Source organism: Pipistrellus hanaki (assembly GCF_964339955.1).
Source record: "Pipistrellus hanaki genome assembly, chromosome: X".
Classification (NCBI taxonomy): Eukaryota; Metazoa; Chordata; class Mammalia; order Chiroptera; family Vespertilionidae; genus Pipistrellus; species Pipistrellus hanaki.
In genome coordinates this window covers 48,697,598-48,717,199 of record NC_140524.1, presented here as the reverse complement: position 1 = coordinate 48,717,199, position 19,602 = coordinate 48,697,598, and the positions used below count along the sequence as shown (strand labels likewise).

Genomic DNA, 19,602 nt, shown 5'->3' with positions numbered 1-19,602 from the left:
AATGCTGGGAATAATCCCCTTTCCCCACTATATCTGGTTTTGGTTCATTTATTAATTGGGTTTAAACATACAGTATATTTTTACTGATTTCAAAGAGATGAGGGGAGAGAGAAAAATCAATGATGAAATAAAATCATTGATCAGCTGCCTCCTGCATGGCCCCTTCTGGGGATCAAACCAAGAGCGTGTGCTCTGGCCAGTAATTGAACCTGTGACCTCGTGGTTCATGTGTCAAGGCCACATTGGCCAGGCCACTTACTAAATATTTTACTTCAGTTCTATAACATCTGAATAAAGTTTCTGACCTTTGGCTATACATATTTTGAGTTATTTACCTCAGGCATTGCCTTTCTGTTTGTATTGGATTTTAAAAATATTTTAGATGGAGAACCAAGATGGTGGCATTCCCACTACCAGATCAAAATTACAACTAAAATACAAACCAATCATAATTCAGAAGCACCTGAAGGCTGGCTGAATGGAAGTCCTACAACTAGGAAAGTAAAGAAGAAAGTACATCAAGACTAGCAGAGGCACAGAGCAGGCTGATCTAATACCCACATATGGCATTTTTTTTTCTTTCATCAGGAGGGATATCTCCATTGCAGAGGCCTCCTGTGAGAAGAAAGGGGACCTAGCTCCACATGAGACCCCTAACCCATGGTTGCAGAGCTGGGAATCAAAGTTCCGATAACTTCAGGATATAGAAACCAGTGGGGATTGTGGCTGAGTGACATGGAGGCTGCTGGAGTCAATGCAGTTCCTCTTAAAAGGTTGGTGCACAGCCCAAACTGGTTTGGCTCAGTGGATAGAGCTTTGGCTTGTGGACTGAAGATTCCCAGATTCGATTCCAGTCAAGGGCATGTACCTTGATTGCGGGCACATCCCCGGTAGGGGTTTGTGCAGGAGGCAGCTTGTTGATGTTTCTCCCTCATCAATGTTTCTAGCCCTCTATCCCTCTCCCTTCCTCTATGTAAAAAATCAATTTTATATATAATATATATATACACACACACACACACACACACACACACACACACCGTATTTTTCGGACCATAAGACGCACTGGACCATAAGATGCACCAGTTTTTAGAGAAGGGAAATGAAGAAAAAAAGATTCTGAAACAAATAGTGTCCTAAAATATTTTATGTGCATTAAAACCCAACATCACAGTCATAAACACATGTAATCAACCCTGTAAAGTAAACAGCAGCATTTAGAACCATTTTAGAGCCGGGCAAGCACACAGACCACACAGAGCCGGGCAAGTAAAAAAACTTTTTTTTTACAGTGTATGTGTAGGCTATATTTGGACCATAAGACGCAGGGACTTTTTCCCCCCACTTCTGGGGGAAAAAAAGTGCGTCTTATGGTCCGAAAAATACGGGGTGTGTGTGTGTGTGTGTGTGTGTGTGTGTGTGTGTGTGTATATATATATATATATTTAAAAGGTTAGTGCACAAATTTACATGATCCTTCTTCCTTTGAGCTCCAACACTGGGGCAGTGGCTCGGGAAGAGCCAGGGGCATACTGGGAGGAACTGGATTGTCTGGCATCTGGGAAGGAACTTGGGGGGCAGCTTTCTCCCAAACGGATGTGCTGGCAGGAGTCACTGTTCAGGTGCTGGGACCTCACAGAGCTGACTGGCAGCCATATCTGAGTTTCCATCAGCATGGCCCACAATATTTGCTGTGCCCTGGTGATTCCCAGAGACTCCATTCAAGTTATAGCCTGACCCAAGCTGTTTGCAGCTGCTTTTCTATATGAATGGCCTGTTGTGGCTCAGGCTTAAAATCTCTTAAACAAGCAGCAGCTGGCTTCAGTGTGTCCCAAACCTATCAATAAAAGGATCAAGACAAGGCACTAGTGCTAGTCTGCCTTGCTTCACAGCTGGGCCTTGCCAAGGCACTTCAAGCCCAATACAAATAGCATCCATATGCACATCTCTCTGTAGTTTCTGATGGGTGGCTCCAGGCAGTGGCTGACTTTGCACCTCCCTGGAGACCCCAGAACCAGTGCACCTGATGGACAACTTCAGACCATAGCATATTACGACTCTACATATCCAGAAGCAATGCACTCAAGGGACAGTCTCAGTAAGCACCAAAGCCCCATTTAAGCAAGTCCTGTTCCATAGGGGTATCTCCTGCACAGCACTCTTCCACTGTAGTAACAGTGGATACTCACAGCCAATTAGTCTGGAGATCAATTCCTCCCAGTGATGCCAACAGCAATCAATTCTCAACTATAATAAGACTATGCACACAGCCCACACAGTGGTGCACATAAAGTGCTCAGCTCAAGTAACTGAGAAGGCTGAGACACTGGGCCCTATAGAACACACATTACACAAGAGCACACTACCAATTCCTGAAGTCATAGCAGCTCTACCTAATACAATGAAACAAACACTGGGAAGCAGCCAAAATGCAGAGACAAAGAAACATGTCACAGATGAAAGAAATGGAAGCAAGCAAACTTTTGGATACAGAGTTCAAAACTATGTTAATAAGGTTATGCAAGGATCTCACTGAGAGCTTCAAGGGACTTAATGAGAGTTTAAATGGAGTTAGTGAGACTTTCAAGGATTTTAGTGAGAATTTCAAAGACATGAAAAGGGACCAGTCAGAAATTAAGCATACACTAACTGAAATAAAGAATAATTTACAAGGATTCAACAGTAGAGTAGAGGATTTCAAAGATCAAATCAATGAGTTGGAATATGAGGAAGCAAAAAACACCCAATCAGAAGTGCAATCAGAAAAAATAATCCAAAAATATAAAGATAGTGTAAGGAGCCTCTGGGACAACTTCATGCATACCAATGTTTGCATTATGGGGATGCCATAAGTAGAAGAGAAAGAGCAAGATATCGAACAGCTATTTGAAGAAATAATGATAGAAGACTTCCCCTACCTCATGAAAGAAATAGACTTACAAGTCCAGAAAGCACAGAGAGTTCCAAACAAGAGGAACCCAAAGAGGCCCACACCAAGACATCATAATTGAAATGACAAGGGTTGAAGACAAAGTAAGAATCTTAAAAGCATTAGGAGAAAATCAGTTAGTTAGCTACAAAGACGTGCCCATAAGACTGCCAACTAATTTCTCAAAAGAAACTTTGCAGGCCAGAAGGGAGTAGCAAGAAATACTCAAAGTAATAAATAGCAAGGACCTCCAACCAGATTACTTTACCCAGAAAAGCTTATCTTCTAGAATTGAAGGTTAAATAAAGAGCTTCACAGACAAGAAAAAGATAAAGGAGTTCATCACCATCAAACCAGTATTATAATACATGAAATGTTAATAAGAAGAAAAAGGAAGAGGAGGAGGAAGATAAAAAATATGAACAATAAAATGACAATAATACATATCTACCAACAATTGAATCTAAAAATCAAAATAAATGAGCAAGGATTCTAATTAATAAAATAAACTGATAAATAAAATAGAATTAGAGGCATGGAAACATGGAACAGAATGATGAATCTCCAAGGGAAGGGAGGTGGTTGGGGGCAAGAAGAGGTTAACAAAAGGTAATGTGTCAGTGTTTGTATATCTGAACACATAATAATCTGGCCACTCAGTATATTTATATTAGAGGCCCAGTGAATGAATTCGTGCATGGGTGGGGTCCGGCTAGCCTGGCCAAGGGGAGGGGACATGTGCTGTTAGCCAGCCCGCCTGCTGGTCGAACTCCTGTTCAAGCAAACAATTTGCATATTAGCCTTTTATTATATAGAAAACACACTGAGTGGCCAGATTATTATGGATTTAGAAATCATAATAATCTGGCCACTCAGTGTGTGTGCATGTTTGTGTGTAATATAAATACATATAGATGATATAGATATAGATATAGATATAGATATAGATATAGATATAGATATAGATATAGATATAGATATAGATATAGATATAGATAGATATATAGATAGATATATAGATAGATATATATGTTTTAGAGGCCTGGTGCACAAAATTTGTGCACTGGGGAAGGAGTGTCCCTTAGCCGAGCCTGAACTCTTTCCAATCTGGGGATGTCCAACTGTGGAATCAGGCCTAAACTGGCTGTTAGACATCCCTCTCATAATCTGGAAATACTGGCTCAAAACCGCTCGCCTGCCTGCCAGCCTGATCACGCTCTAGCTGCTCCCGTGCCAGCTGAATTGCCCCCAACTGCCCTCCCCTGCTGGCCCGGTAACCCCCAACTGTCCTCTCCTGTAGGCCTGGGTGCCCCCAACTGCCGCCCCTTGCAGGCATGTTCTCCCCCAACTGCCCTCCCCTGCCAGCCCAATCACCCCCAACTGCCCTCCTGTAATGGCCTAGACTCCCCAAACTGCCCTTCCCTGCCAGCCAGGTCACCCCAAACTGCCTTCCCCTGCCAGCCTGGTTGCTCCCAACTGCTCTCCCCTGCTGGCAGGGCTGATGGGCAGCTATTGCTGTTTGCTCCTGGTGATTCCCTGAGACCCCACCATACCCAATTTACAACCCCACCCAAGCTGTGCACAGAGGCTTTTGCATATGAATGCCCTGGCCTTTTGCAATCTAAAACCTAACAAACTGCAGCTGGGTCAGAGAGCCCAGAACTTCCAAAAGCAGGCCCAAGGCTGGAAAGCAGCTTGCATTACTTCACAGCTGGGCCTCAAATGAGTACCTCCAAACCCCAAACAAAGAGGAAGAATCTGAAGATCTTTCTGTAGCTCCTGCTGGGTGGTCTCAGGCAGTGGCTGACATTGCACCTTCTTGGAGATCCAAGAGCCAGTGTACCTAGTGGTCAGAGTGAGACCATACCAGATTACAACTCTTCATATCCATAAGAGGCACACTCGGGGGTCAGACTCATTGAGTGCCAAAGGCCCACTGAAGCAAGTCTTGAACCATAAGGGTGTCTCCTGCACAGTTCTCCCATCATAGACACAACTGACTCTCACAGCCAATTGACCTGGAGGTCAATTCCTCCCAACGATACCAACAGCAATCAAGGCTTAACTACAACAAGACTGTGCACACAGCCCACAAAGGGATGCATGAAGAGTGTCCACCTCAGGTAATTAGGGAGGCTGAGTCACTGGGCCCTATAAGACATCTTGCACACAAAGCCACTCTATCAACACAGGAAGGCAGCCAAGATGTGAAGACAAAGAAACAGGTCACAAATGAAAGAAATGGAGGAAAGCAAACTATTGGATATAGAATTCAAAACCACGGTTATAAGGTTAATCAAGAATCTTCTAGAAACCTCTGAGAAATTTAGAGAGACCCTCAAGGATATGAAAAAGGACCAACTAGAAATTAAACATACACTGACTGAAATAAAGAATAATATACAGAGATCCAACAACAGACTAGAGGATCCTGTTAACGAAAAAAACCATTGAAACCTGTAAAGAATTTTTTTGTGAGTTTATTTGAGCCAAAACTGTTGACATATGCCGGGAAGCAGAACCTCAACGGATTGGGATAATGCTCCGAAGAATGGCGGATTACATTTCTCTATTTATACACTGAAATCAAAGGAGGGACATAGATGGGTTACATGAAATTCATTGGTGATGGAGTAAGGAGGTGGGAGAAAGCAAAGTGGTGGGAAACTCCTAGGATTGGATAAAAAGTAAAATGATGGACGTGTACTCAGGTGAGAGCAGGAACAATTAACATGATAACAAAGGAATTTGAGGCATCTGTCCTGGCGCCCACCACATTTGGTTGTTCCCCAGGGGCTCCAGAAAAAGGGAAGTTACAAGTTACCCAGACATCTCACAGATATGTTATCTTAGAGCAAAAAGGCAAATGGGCTCAGTAAAAAGATCAAAGTTGATCTTTGGGAAAATATCTGGGACATGACTACCTACTATAACCTGTTAGATATTTAATTTTCAAACCATCTTTTGTGGTTATCTTAGGTCTCTGGGTTTGCAAGACTGCCACACAGGCCTTCCCTGAGCTTGTCAGGTTAGCATGTGGCTTTTTTTTTTCTTTCACAATCCCAATAATTAAGTCAAATATTTGAAATATGAAGAAGCAAAAAACACCCAACTGGAAAAGCAAAAAACAAAAAGAATCCAAAAATATAAAGATACTGTAAGGAGCCTCTGGGACAACTTCAAGCGTACCAAAATCTGAATTATGGGGGTGCCAGAAGAAGAGAGAAAACAAGATATTGAAAACCTATTTGAAGAAATAACGACAGAAAACTTCCCCTACCTGGTGAAAGAAATAGACTTACAAGTTCAGGAAGCACATAGAACTCCAAACAAAAGGAATCCAAAGAGGACCACACCAAGATACATCATAAGCAAAATGCCAAGTGCATAATACAAAGAGAGAATATTAAAAGCAGCAAAAGAGCCAAAACTGGTTTGGCTCAGTGGATAGAGCATCTGCCTGCGGACTGAGAGGTGCCAGGTTCGATTCCAGTCAAGGGCATGTACTTTTGTTGTGGGCACATCCTCAGTAGGGGATGTGCAAGAGGCAGCTGATCAATGTTTCTCTCTCATCGATGTTTCTAACTACTATCTATCCCTCTCTCCCTTCCTCTCTGTAAAAAAATCAATAAAATATATTTAAAAAAAGTAGTTATTGGCAAGTTCTTCTCCAACTGATATCTTAGTTCTCAACCAGTGTGTTAGAAAATTTTAATAGGCCTTATTACTTGATAGAATCCATTTTTTTTAATAAAAACAATTTAGTCAGCTAAAATTCATTAACAGATCATTTTTTTTTTAAAGATGCATAGCCGTAGGCAGTTTAGCTCAGTGGATAGAGTTTCAGCCCACATACTGAAGGGTCTTGGGTTCGATTCTGGTCAAGGGCACACACTTTGGTCACAGGTTCCCCAGCCCTGTTTGTGGTGTGTGCAGGAGGCAACCAATCAATGTGTCTCTCTCCCATTGATGTTTCTCTCTGTCTCTCCCTCTCACTTCCACTTTCTCTAAAAATAAATAAATAAATAAATAAATAAATAAATAAATAAATAAATGTAAAAATAGCCTTGGCTGAGAATTAACAAAATAATAAATAAAAAGATGACTATATGTGTCTTAATGAAAATGTGGCTAATCACTTCCAATTTGTTGTACAATTTTATTTTCAAATATACAATTTGCTTTAAATTAGTGCATCTAAAACTTCAACATGCCACATATTAGCTGTGAATCTTGTTAAAATGTACATTATTACTATACAAGTCTGGGCGGGAGTCTCAGATTATGAATTTCTACTAAGATGCTGGGTGATGTAGGCGTTGCTAATCTGGGATCCCTGTTTTGTGTAGTAAAGCCTTAAATGGTTCTCCTTTAGTAGTGTATTTCCTGTTTTGAATCTTACTGTTTTTAAAGCTGCTGCATACTGCAAAGTATCAACTAAGCTTGTGAAATTCATTTCAAATAACTAAGTAGAATCTTGAGTGTCAACCTTAGCTTTTCCATGGCACAGGGCTTAGAATTGCTATCTGGGGTTTCCTAATACATTTTTTACATAGGTAATTGAGGCTATGATTTTCTAGTAGAAGCCTGAATCTGCTGGAAGACTGACCTCTAGATAAATGTGGTATTATTCATCTATGCATGGTATACTATTGTACCATAATTTTGTGGCTTAGACCAGAAAAATAAGAATTGAAGCAAACAGATGAGATGGGAAGCTATTAAAATAGTATAACGAGAAAGTGATGTAGAGCTCATCTGAAGCGATAATAGGAAAATGGGATAGACTTATATAAAAGAAGTATAGGTGTGTGTGTGTGTGAGAGAGGGGGGCGGGGGGAGTGGCAGAGAGAGGAGGTGGCTTGAGTAAAAAGTTTAAGATTATTCCAAAGATGTTAGCCTGAGCATCTTTTTAAAACATATATAGTTTTATTGATTTTAGAGAGGAAGGGAGATGAAAAGATAGAAAGAAACATCAATGATGAAAGAGAATCATTGATTGGCTGCCTCCTGCACGCCTCACACTGGGGATCAAGCCTGCAACCAGGACTTATGCTCTGACTGGGAATTGAACCATGACCTCCTGGTTCATAGGTCAACACTGAACCACAGAGCCACACCAACTGTTCTGAACTATGAGAACCTAGTAGGAGAAACAATCTTGGGCAGGGGGGATATTGGAGGAAAAAACTTTGGCTTTGAACATGTTGTATTTGAGGTATTTATAACCACATGCATATACTGTATAGTGTCATGGTTTGCATCAGACAAATCTAGATTCAAATTCCAGCTCTAATATTTATTTAGCTACTAGAGGCCTGGTGCATGAAATTCATGCATGGGGGGTGTGTCCCTCAGCCTGGCCTGCACTCTCTCCAATCTGGGACCCCTTGAAGGATGTCCAACTGCCAGTTTACAGGGATCAGACCTAAACTGGCAGTCGGACATACCTCTCCCAATCTAGGACTACTGGCTACTAACCGCTCACCTGCTTGTCTGCCTGCCTGATCATCCTTAACCACTCTGCCTGCCAGCCTGCTCGCCCCCATTTGCCCCCCCTGCTGGCCTGTTTGCCCCCACCTTCCCTACCCACTGGCCTGCTTGCCCCCAACTGCCCCCCTGCTGGCCTGCTCACTCCAAACTGCCCCTCACCCCGCTGTCCTGATCACCCCAAACTGACCCCCACTGATAGCCTGCTCACCCCCAACTGGCCCCCCTGCTGGTCTGCTTACCCCCAACTGCCACTCCCGCCTGCCTGATCACCCCCAATAATCCCCCCCCCCTGCCCACTGGCCTGCTTGCCCCCAACTGCCCCCCTGCTGGCCTGCTCACTCCAAACTGCCCCTCACCCCGCTGTCCTGATCACCCCAAACTGACCCCCACTGATAGCCTGCTCACCCCCAACTGGCCCCCCTGCTGGTCTGCTTACCCCCAACTGCCACTCCCGCCTGCCTGATCACCCCCAATAATCCCCCCCCCCTGCCCACTGGTCTGATCACCCACAACTTCCCTCCACTCTTGGCCTCTAATCACCTTTACCTCAGCCCTGCCACCATGACTTTGTCCAGAAGAATGTCCGGAAGGTCTCCTGAAAGGTCTCCCAGACTAATTAGTATATTAATCTTTTATTAGTATAGATAGAGGCCTGGTGCATGAGTGGGGGCTGGATGGTTTGCTCTGAAGGATGTTCTGGATCAGGGTGGGGGTTCCCTTGGGGCATGGGGCGGTCTAGGAGAGGGGCCTGTGGTGGTTTGCAGGTCAGCCATTCCCCCATGGGGTGAGGGTCCCACTGGGGGTGTGTGGCCAGCCTGGGTGAGAGGCTGAGGGCTATTTTCAAGCTGACCACAGACCCTTCAGTGGGGAGGGTCCCACTGGGGTGCCTAGCCAGCCTGGGTGAGGGGCTAATGGGTATTTACAGGCTTGCCAAACCCCCCAGCAAGGACCCTCACCCCATGGGGTGTGGCCAGCCTGGGTGAGGGGCTAAGAACTGTTTTCTGACTGGCCACACCCCCTTCAGGTTGGGAGTCCTTACTAGGGTGCCTGGCCAGCTGGATGAGGGGCTGATGACTATTTGCAGGCTGGCCAAGTCCCTCAGCAGGGACCCTCACCCCATGGGGGTGTGGCCAGCCTGGATTGTGGGGCTGAGGGCTATTTTCAGACTGGCCACACCCCCTTCAGGGTGGGGGTTCTCACTGGGGTGCCTGGCCAGCCTGGGTGAGGGACTGATAGCTGTTTGCAGGCTGGCCAAGCCCCCCAGCAGGGAACCTCACCCCATGGGAGTGTGGCTAACCTGAGTAAGGGGCTTCCCCTTTGCCTCCTTGAGCTGAGGCCAGGGCCAGTGAAAGCAGGTACCTGGGATTTATTTATCTTCTATAATTGAAACTTCGTAGCCTTGCCTTGAGTGGAGGCCAGGGCCGGCCAGGACAAACTGGAAGCTTGGCTTCCTCCAACACCAGGGGCAACCCAAGCCTCCTGCTCGCTCCAGCTCTGTGGCCATCACCATCTTTGTTGGGAAAATTTGCATATTTGCTCCTGATTGGCTGGTGAATGTAGCAGAGTGATGGTTAATTTGCATGTTTCTCTTTTATTAGTGTAGATATTATTTTAGGCTAGTTACTTAACTTCTTTGAGCCTCCTGTTCTTCATCTGTAATGTAAGGAGGTAAAAATGTGTATTTATTAATGAGGATTAAATCTCTCTCTCTCTCTCTCTCTCTCTCAAATTTCTATTATGGTATCAGCAATGATATCTAAAGAAATTTGTAATTCCAGTCCTTCATCTCTAAATCAAATTACATTAATATACACAATTGAATATTAAATAGAGTGACATGCTCTATTTTTTAAAAGATATTTTTAGAAAAATAATTTGATTTGCAAAGGCTTGAAATATAATTTATGATAAAGCCAAAATTTATATCACAGGAGTAATTTAATTTCAAAAAATATTTCATTACATAATTAGTGAAATGGTTACTAAAGCAAGAGTTCTCTAAATGCCCTTACTGAACTAAAAGTGGGGAACATGTGGGCACATTTTGTGGAGTTGCAGAATAAAGAGAGTAATATCCAGTTCTGAACAGCCCTTGCTGCAACCCTAACTTTTAAGGGTATTAGGAAAGAATGTGGTATGATCAGAAAGGAAATGAAAAAGGGAAGGAAAGGTTAAAAAAAGAAAGAAAGAACGAAAGGAAGAAAGAAATGAAAAAGGAAAGAAAGAAAGACACCTCACATCTCTACATTTGCTACATTTCCTGATCTTCCACCAGGAACAGGAATTATTTTCCTTAGTACACATCTACACATCGACATTGGAAATACTTCTTCACAGGGATACATTGCAGTTTGGAATCTGGGTAAACTGCCTCTTCCCATCCTCTCCAGAAAGCTACCATGGGATTTCTTACTACTCTTTAAAAAAAAAAATCTTTATTGTCCCCTTTTTCCCTCCCATTGACCCTTACACCCCACACCACCTCCATACTGCAGGATTGTCTGTGCCCATGGGTTATGCATATTCTATGTAATAAAAGGCTAATATACAAATAGACTGAACAGTGGAACAACCAAATAACCAGTCACTATGATGTATACTGACCACCAGGGGGCGAGTGTGGAACATGGCGGGCCTCAGCTGCAGCAAGATGGTGGAGGAGGTGAGTGGGGGCACCAGACTAAGGTTGGATGCTGGTTGCTGTCATCAGGGCAAGCCTTTGGTGGTTACTGAAAAATCTTTGCTCCTGTGCACCATGGTCCCACCCAGTGCTCACACCTGCTGCTGACCCTGGTCCTTCTCACACCTGCTGCCAGTACCTGAATTGCTCAGCGCCGTCAGTGGGTGCTGGCCACAGTCGCCTCTCAGGGCTTCTCCACCTCCCCCTGCTCCAATGAAGCAGCAGCGGGCTTTTGTACCTGCTGCTGGCACCAGCTCCAATCGCTTCACATCTCCATCAGTGGGAGCAAGTGGGGCTAGTGCCATCAATGTGTGGGAGCAGTGGTGGTGGGATCAAGGTGACCAGGGGCCATGGCTAGAGGGGCTAGGTAGGAGCACAGAGGATGGGCTGAGACCTGCCCCTGTGCTCACTGCAGTCTCGTGGCTCACAGTTCCGTTTAAGGTGCTAGTCCATATAATAAACCCTAATATGCAAATTGATTGAACAGAACAACCAGTCGCTATGACATGCACTGACTACCAAGGGGCAGATGCTCAATGCAGAGCTGCCCCTTGCTGGTGAATGTACTCCCACAGGAGGAGCAGCGCTCAGCCAGAAGCCGGGCTCAGGGATGGCGAGCTCAATGGCAGCAGTGAGAGCCTCTCCCACCTCTGTTGCAGGCAGATGGTAAAGAGTGAGGAGTCCTGGACTGTGAGAACCCTGGACTCGGAGAGGAATGTCTGACTGCCATGTTATGCTGACATCCCCCAGGGGTCCGGGACTGGGAGAAGGTGCAGGCTGGGCTGAGCCCTCTGCCACACCGCCCCACCAGTGCACAAATTTCATGCATCAGGCCTCTAGTATGCATATAAATTATTTGATTAATCTCTTCCTGCCCCCTCTTACTGCCTTTTCATAAAAGAGAATTGCAAATTGACCCTTTTCTCACCCCAAGAAAAATCTGCTTGAAGTACATGTCTGTCTCCCTTGAGCTGCCCCACATCTTGAGAAGTGTAGGTAAGCCACAGATGCTGCTCCAAGGCAGAGTTCTTTGGCTCCTTGACTTGGCATTGGGTGTACCCCACCCCATTTTCTTAGCCAAATGGCCTTGAGGCTTCTTCTCAAAATAGCTTACCAAGAGTTCCTAGTTATTTTGTTCATTTTCTCTAACTTCTTTCTTCTTATAAACCTGTCCTCTCTTTCAGTGCTCTCTAATTTTGTTGGGCTTAGTTACCACAATAAATAAAAAAATCCCTCAAATAATTCCTCACTGTTGCCGAAACTGGTTTGGCTCAGTGGATAGAGCATTGGCCTCCGGACTGAAAGGTCCTGGGTTCGATTCCGGTCAATGGCATGTACCTTGGTTGCGGGCACATCCCCAGTAGGGTGTGTGCAAGATGCAGCTGATCGATGATTCTCTCTCATCGATGTTTCTAACTCTGTATCTCTCTCTCTTCCTCTCTGTGAAAAATCAATAAAATATATATTTTTAAAAAGTAATTCCTCACTGCAATGTTATGCAAATCACTGAACTCATTCGCTTTAGTGTTTAAGCAGCTGTGTATTATGGCCATGGTACAAAGAGGTAAAGGCTGTCCTAAAACAATTTTTTTTTTCTTAAAGAGCTTAAAAAAGAGAGAGAGTATATATATATATTTTACTCATAAATTATTTAGATTCTGAAAAGGAAAGTCTACCGGTACCAAGACATTTCGTGGCTGATTACAGTAGTTAAGTAAACTGATTGGGGCGGCAGAGGGGGAAGGAAAGGCGCACTCCGCGAAGAAATGGGTGGCTTCTGGATATTTTATATTCTTCCTATAAGGGTAGAAAGAGCTTTCTAAGGAAGGTTTTGAATTAGACAATATATCGTATGACTACTTACTTGGGTGTCCTTCAATAAGCCCTCTCACCAATCTGCACTTTGTTTATTTACGTGCAAAATGAGGAATAAAATCTACTTCGCAACATTTCTATAAGGATTGCATGAGAAAATGTAAGAGAAATCTCCTTCGTAGTAAGAGTTCCTTAAAGGTTAGTTGGTGCTACTACTGCTTCCGAGAATGGGCCATGCCTTACTCCACAATTCTAGAAACTTTGTTTTTTGTAATTTAACACCCTCGGTTGTAAAGGATGAGAAGCATAAACAGTTTTATATCTAAGACTCACTTATTTGGACAAACAAGTAAACAAACAAACCACGCTTTAAATTTTAGATAGGCAAAATACACTTAACTGGTGGCGGGACCCACTTTGAAAGCACCCCCACTCAGTTCTCACTCCGGGGGATTATGGGAAGTGTAGTCCTGCGTTCCAGTGGGATGAGTACAGAAAAGCGGGTAGGAAACTACAATTCCCAGAAATCAAGCGGGACTATTTCCCTGTCCGGAGGTAGCGCTGTGGGAGGGAATTGGCGATCTCGCTGCCTACGTGGGAGAAGGAGGGTTGGGGGAAGTGTGGAAGATCTGAACCCGAGCCACTGCTGCCAGAAGAAGATTTGGTGGGAGGAAAAGTAGAAGGGAAAAGCGGGGTGGGAGGTGAGGCGAAGAGGGGATTTAGGTCGCTGCTCCCGGGCGGCACAAAGTTCCTGACGATGTGGCTGAAGCCTGAGGAGGTGCTCCTGAAAAATGCGCTGAAGCTGTGGGTGATGGAAAGGTCCAATGACTACTTCGTGCTGCAACGGCGTCGGGGCCACGGGGAAGACGGCGGAGGGGGATTCACAGGTAAGGTGTCACCACCCTCACCCGCCTCCGGGCCATGGTTGCTGGTACTTAGAAGGTGGGGAGGAGAACAGTTACTCGTCGCCACCCACCTCCGGATCCTAACCCCTGGGCGGAGGACCGGGGTTCTTCCCCCGCCACCACCTTTGCGTTGCTCTCCTCGAGTCCTGAGAATTCACCCCTGGATCTGCAGGTGCGCTTTGGATGGGACAGCGAAAGGGAGGACGGATTATTTCTGAGGCAAAGTACCTTCCCTGTCGCTTCGCATGGGGGAGGGGGCTGATGAGTGTTAGACCTGCACGGATCGCGTTTAGGCTGGTGAGCGGGGCCAATTCGCAGTTTTGGACTTAACTAGATTCACAAAATCCTATTGATAATCACTACCCTGAGGAGTATAAGTGTGTGTGGGGAGGGGGGAAAGGAGAAGGCAGGGAGTATAGTAAGAAAGGAAGGAGCCCCATCACATTCTGAAGGACTGGCTTCAAATGAGAGAGTCAGGAGTGAGGGGAGGGCGAGGGAGAGGTCTATCAAATCGCTGACCTCTTCCAATTTAGCATCTTTTACATTGTCTATAAGGTTTCAATCTTTGGGCTCCCCTCTCTAAGTAACCATCGCAGTTTACTTCTGTCTTGAGTGCTTTGGTGCTGCCCTTTCTTTCAACTCCACGATTGTAAGCAAACCAATTAAAGCAACGGAAGTTTTAACTCTTCCTGCCTAATCCATCTTACCTTCAATTCTTTGATTTACAAAGCAAGAACTATTCCTTGATCAAGTGCTTAAAGCCACCAAATAATTTGATTTTCAGTCCCCTCCACTGGGGTAGGAGCATTCAAAGTTTTGGACATTGCTAAGACCAGAGCTCTTTTTTTGTGTGACACATTCTAGTTTGGTGTTGTGGCCTTGAAGTGGCGGACCAGGCTTAATTTAGGCAGTATGAGTAGCAGAAAGAAGGAAGAATCAGAAACTCTGCCTTTTAGTCCCATTCGAATCTCTTGTTAAATGGCATTTGACAAATCATTTTTTTTTTTAATTTATTCAACCATAAGTGCCTACTAGGTGCCTCATGAAATGCCTAATCCTCCTAAGTGGGAGAGGGTCAGGCTAAGAGGAAGTAACCAGTAATCCAGGCAAATTATAATTATAATCAGTAACTAGTAAACCAGCTAAATTATAATTAGAATCAAATAACTGAAGGGTTGAATAAAGATTCCTGGAGGAGATGACATTGCTTTTCCTCTTCTGCAAAATGGTGTTTATCTCACAGAGTTGAGAGGATAAAATGAAAGCTAATAGGTGCCAAATCAATGTACTATGTTGTTAAGATGTGTACTGCTATTTCCTTTTTTCAAGCCACACCCAGAGTGGAAATAATTTTGAGTTTCTACAAGGACATTAAAAAAAAAAAATCTTGCAAGACCTATCTTATCCAGCTTCTAAAAAGGCTCTTTAGAAAATATGGCAAAGAAAATTGCCTCATTAGATTAACATTTTTTTTTATTTTTAGTTTTCTGGTTTTTAAAAGTTGTAAGTGTTATTTCTCAGAGGAATCTTTCCATTTAACAGATACATATATTTTCCAGATTAAAATTTGAGAATCAATCTTCATCATTACCCAGTGATATAATTTATCCTCAGTCTACTGAGAACAAGTCAAAATATATTTAAATAGATCCTTATAACCCCGTGTTACAGCATAATATTTTGTTTCCCAATCATTCTATTTGACCAGAATTTTTCTGATGTTCTTGCCCACATTTACCCAAATTAAGAAGTGTATCTTCCTTTTTACAATCATATTCCTGAAAAAATAATAGGCAAGTCATTCTTGAGAATCCTATCGCTGTAATATATTAAATGGTTTTTTACTTGTTGCACATTTCCTTTAAATGATCACTCCTTGTTTTCTGTGTTTGATTTTTCATTTGACATGCTTTCTTAAAGCATAGACCAATTGCACCAGTTTCTTATCTCTGACCCACCCACTTTCATTTATTCTTCCCCATATTTCTAGACTAAGAGATTTGTCTGAAAAAATGAACCAAGATTTCTACCACACATGTCTGTTGAGAATATCCATAGCCAAATTTTTGTGGTCAGTTTATATCTCTGCATGATTGTTTTTACTTGTGGTATTGTCAAGATGCTTGAAATTACCAAGTGAGAGCTGCCACTATATTTCATGTAAATTAAACAATGGGTAAGAAAGGAGTAAAGATATGTTGTTTTTGTTAATCTTCACCTCACAAGGATATTTTTCCATTGATTTTTAGAGAGACTGGAAGGGAGGAGGAGAGACAGAGACAGAGAAACATGGATGTGCCATCAATTGGTTGCCTCCTGCATGCGCCCCAACCAGAGCCTTTCATGGCCCATGCTCTGTCCGCTGAGCCAAACCAACTAGGGCAAGAGGTGTTTGTTTTTGGGGGGTGTCTAGAGCTAAATAAAGTGTGTGCTGGTTTTCATGGCTGCTCGATTACCTTATTCTTACTAAAATTGTGAAGCCAAGAGCTTTGCTGTGCTTTATTACACATCCACATGTGGATTAGCTCCCACAGGAGTTTGACTATTACCAGCATAAGCTTGCCTTTGTCCATTTTGTTTGCTAAAATCCAGTGTTACATTCTACTCCTTTAAAAGATTCATTTATACATTTTGTTTGATGAAGAAAAGATAATGACCATCTCAAAATACTAATAGTTGTACTATCTTTAAGATTTCATTTCTTTGCCTTGTAGTAATTGGCAATAACCACCAGCAATGTAATGACTTTTACTGTGGAGTTGGTGACTTTATTTTTTCTAATAATGGAATTGGAGCAATAGAGAACCCTAGTATGGTTATAATAGGAGACTAATTTGGAAGTTAGAATTCTGAGGTCCTTTTTAAAATTCTGAAACACTTTTGGTGGATATCTGATAGATTATTTATCATTTGTCTAACTTTATCTTACTTAATTGTCCTGGCTCCCAGCAGAGTGAAATATCTTGTGGAAATTTTTGTTATACATAAGATTAGTTTAATATAGTTATTTTCTTTCATTTAGATAAGTAATTCACCATTCAGGATTTTTTGTACTTACCTTACATTATCCCTTGTTCCTCCTGCCTGATTAAGGATAATTCTCTTCTATAGCATCTAAATTTAGCACCTCATTTTATGTGATTAAAAATAATTATGCATATCTGGCTTATTAGGTACAAGTGAATTTGCTCTGCTTTTCAAATGGGAGCTACTACCTGAGTGGAATTATGGTGCTGCATTCTATTAAGAACTTTAGTGTATGGGATTTAGGAAGATCTGACAAACAGGAACACAGAGTGCTTTTCTATCCCCAAGGGTTACCCTAGAGCAGTGGGTAACAGAGCCAAATATCAACAGTACAATGATTGAAATTCTCAAATAGAACTTTTACAGATGTAAATATCACTTGTTGTCTTACTGAGTGGTATTAAAGAGTACATATAACTTTAGTTATCTTATGTTTTTAAAAACATAATAATTGAGGAAGTAAAGATTCAGTTGTTGAAATCCCATACTTCTGTTGTACAGTAGTAGAACGACTATGGCTGTAAAGTAAGTTAAAAAGTAATAGCAAAATAAAGAGCATTGTAATGTTTACCATGTTGTATAGCTATGACATGGATTTTTACACTACCTTTGTGTTAGAAAATTTGCCCAGTTTTCCACCTCTTGCTGCTGCTATATAAGCACAAAGGGAAATGTAATGGAACAAGATACATTCATTCAACAGATAAGTACAGGTGCCTTCTAAAAACCAAGCAAACACTGTTTTAAGTGCTAGCAATAACAACAGTGAGCTAAATAAAATCCCTGTTCTCATGGAGCTAACATATTAGTTGAGGAAGGCAAATAAAAAAATAATGTATTATATGGCTGGTGGTGATGAGCCATATGAGGAAAAATAAAGTAAGGTATAAGGATAGAGAAGGTATTTTAGAAAAATTTGGTCTGAGAAGGCTTATTAAGTAATATAAGAGCAGAGACCAGAGGGACTAGAATATATGAGCCAAGCAGGTATTTGGGAGCAGAGTGAATATTTATATATAAATTTTTTCTAGAAATTTTACTGTGAAGGAAAGCTGAGAAATGGGTGGTAGCTGGCTACTGTGCTGGAGGTTGGGTATACAGTGTTGAATAAAACAGAAAGTATTCCTACCCTCACACAGTTTATAATCTAGTAGGTCAGACAGATAATAAATAAGTAAGCAAACTATAAAATTACTAAGGTTGTCAATAATATCAGCCCCTGGGAGCAGCCAGGCCCGGAGCAGCAGCTGCCAGGCTGGGAGCGGCCAGGCCCGGAGCAGCCGGGTCGGGTGCGGCCAGGCCCGGAGCAGCAGCTGCCAGGCTGGGAGCGGTCAGGCCCGGAGCGGCCGGGCCCAGAGCAGCCAGGCCCAGAGCAGCCGGGTCGGGTGCGGCCAGGCCCAGAGCAGCAGCAGCCAAGTCCAGAGCAACTAGGTCGGGAGCGGCAGTGACCAGACCCGGAGCAGCTGGTTGTGGAACGAACCAGAGCAACAGAGGCCAGGCCCGGAGCAGCCAGGCCCGGAACAGCTCGCTCCTTGCCTGCCCCTGCCCCATGGCTGCCTCTCAGACATGGCTGGAAACTTTTGCGGGAACTTGAGGGTCTGCTGAATCAAGTGATAAAGGCTTAGATCTGGATGTGTTGAGTTAGTATAGCGCTGGGGTGTTGATCTGTGAGTGCCTTGGGTGGGGCCTGGATGAGGCTGGTTGACCTATTTGGAAATGTCTTTTGTGTGAAGTGAATCATTGGGCATGTGGAGGTATTATTGATATGAGAAAATGCTAAGTAACTGATTTACTATCTGAGAAGGGATTTACTATCGGGGAAAGGGAGGGAGGAAGAGACTGAACATAAACTGTGCACCTATGGATGAGGACAATGGGGGATGGGGAGGGGGTGGAAGGTGGGGTGGGAACCTGGTGGAGGGGGGAAGAAATGAGGAACCTTTGTAATAATATGAACAATAAAGATTGATTTAAAAAAAAAATAATGATATCAGCCCGGTTTGGGTAGCTTCTAAATAGTCACAAATAAGGGGTATTTGAAATTCCAAAAACAATTTTCCAAGGCCAGCTCTGGTGTAAAGTATGCTGATAAGATGTCCTGTTAAATGATACAAAGATTTCCTAAAAATAGTAGTTAATAACAGTAGGTGGTATTCTGCTGGTAGAATTCCAGTGTGACATCTGTGGCACAATTTGCCAAAAACCAGTTTGGATTGTTTTTGAATTAAATCAGCCATCTATGAGCACTAACAGTATCTGGGATGGGATGGAAAGGCATTCTAATTGGGAGGAATAACATTCCAAAAATGGCAGTTGTTGGGGACTTAGCAGTTATTCCATATTCATTTACTTATGATTGAGAATATGAGAATCAAGAAATAGTGCCCTTAGCAATTAGAAAAGGTTAAAGAGCAGTGACCTCATCTATGGAAGATGGAAACCTGAGATAGAAAAGTAAAGGGACCTGAGAATTAAACCTTTGTTATTTTTGTTCTACTGCTCTTTCCACTCCAGCCGAGGTGGTCTCATTTTTCTCCCCCATTCCAGTAAAAAGAAGTGAATGTTTAAAACAAGGGATAATCACATTTGTTGATTTTTATAATTGTTGTCCTCTTATATTAAACTTACCAAATTAATTGTCAGCTTTAGTTTTTCTAAATAATGTTTTTAAAGGACTGTACTGTATATGAATTTATTCATTTGTGGCCGCACTTACTTATTGCTTTGCACCTAGAAATTCAAATGCTGTTATT

At 43.0% G+C, this 19,602-nt stretch overlaps 2 protein-coding genes across 5 annotated transcripts in view; one reads left to right on the top strand and one right to left on the bottom strand.

Annotated features, from left to right (window-relative positions):
• The window catches only part of MORC4 (MORC family CW-type zinc finger 4), a 737,287-nt gene that overhangs the window by 430,121 nt on the left and 287,564 nt on the right, over nt 1-19,602 (bottom strand). The window lies entirely within an intron of this gene.
• TBC1D8B (TBC1 domain family member 8B) overlaps nt 13,502-19,602 on the top strand; it is an 85,814-nt gene continuing 79,713 nt past the window's right edge. For 2 of the 4 annotated variants that reach the window (XM_084870439.1, XM_084870440.1), the window contains exon 1: nt 13,502-13,804. In XM_084870439.1, the coding sequence (XP_084726565.1) occupies nt 13,675-13,804 (130 nt within the window). In that variant the 5' untranslated portion in view covers nt 13,502-13,674. The remainder of the gene's footprint in view (nt 13,805-19,602) is intronic. The other 2 variants (XR_014793741.1, XM_084870438.1) reach the window with 1 other exon arrangement.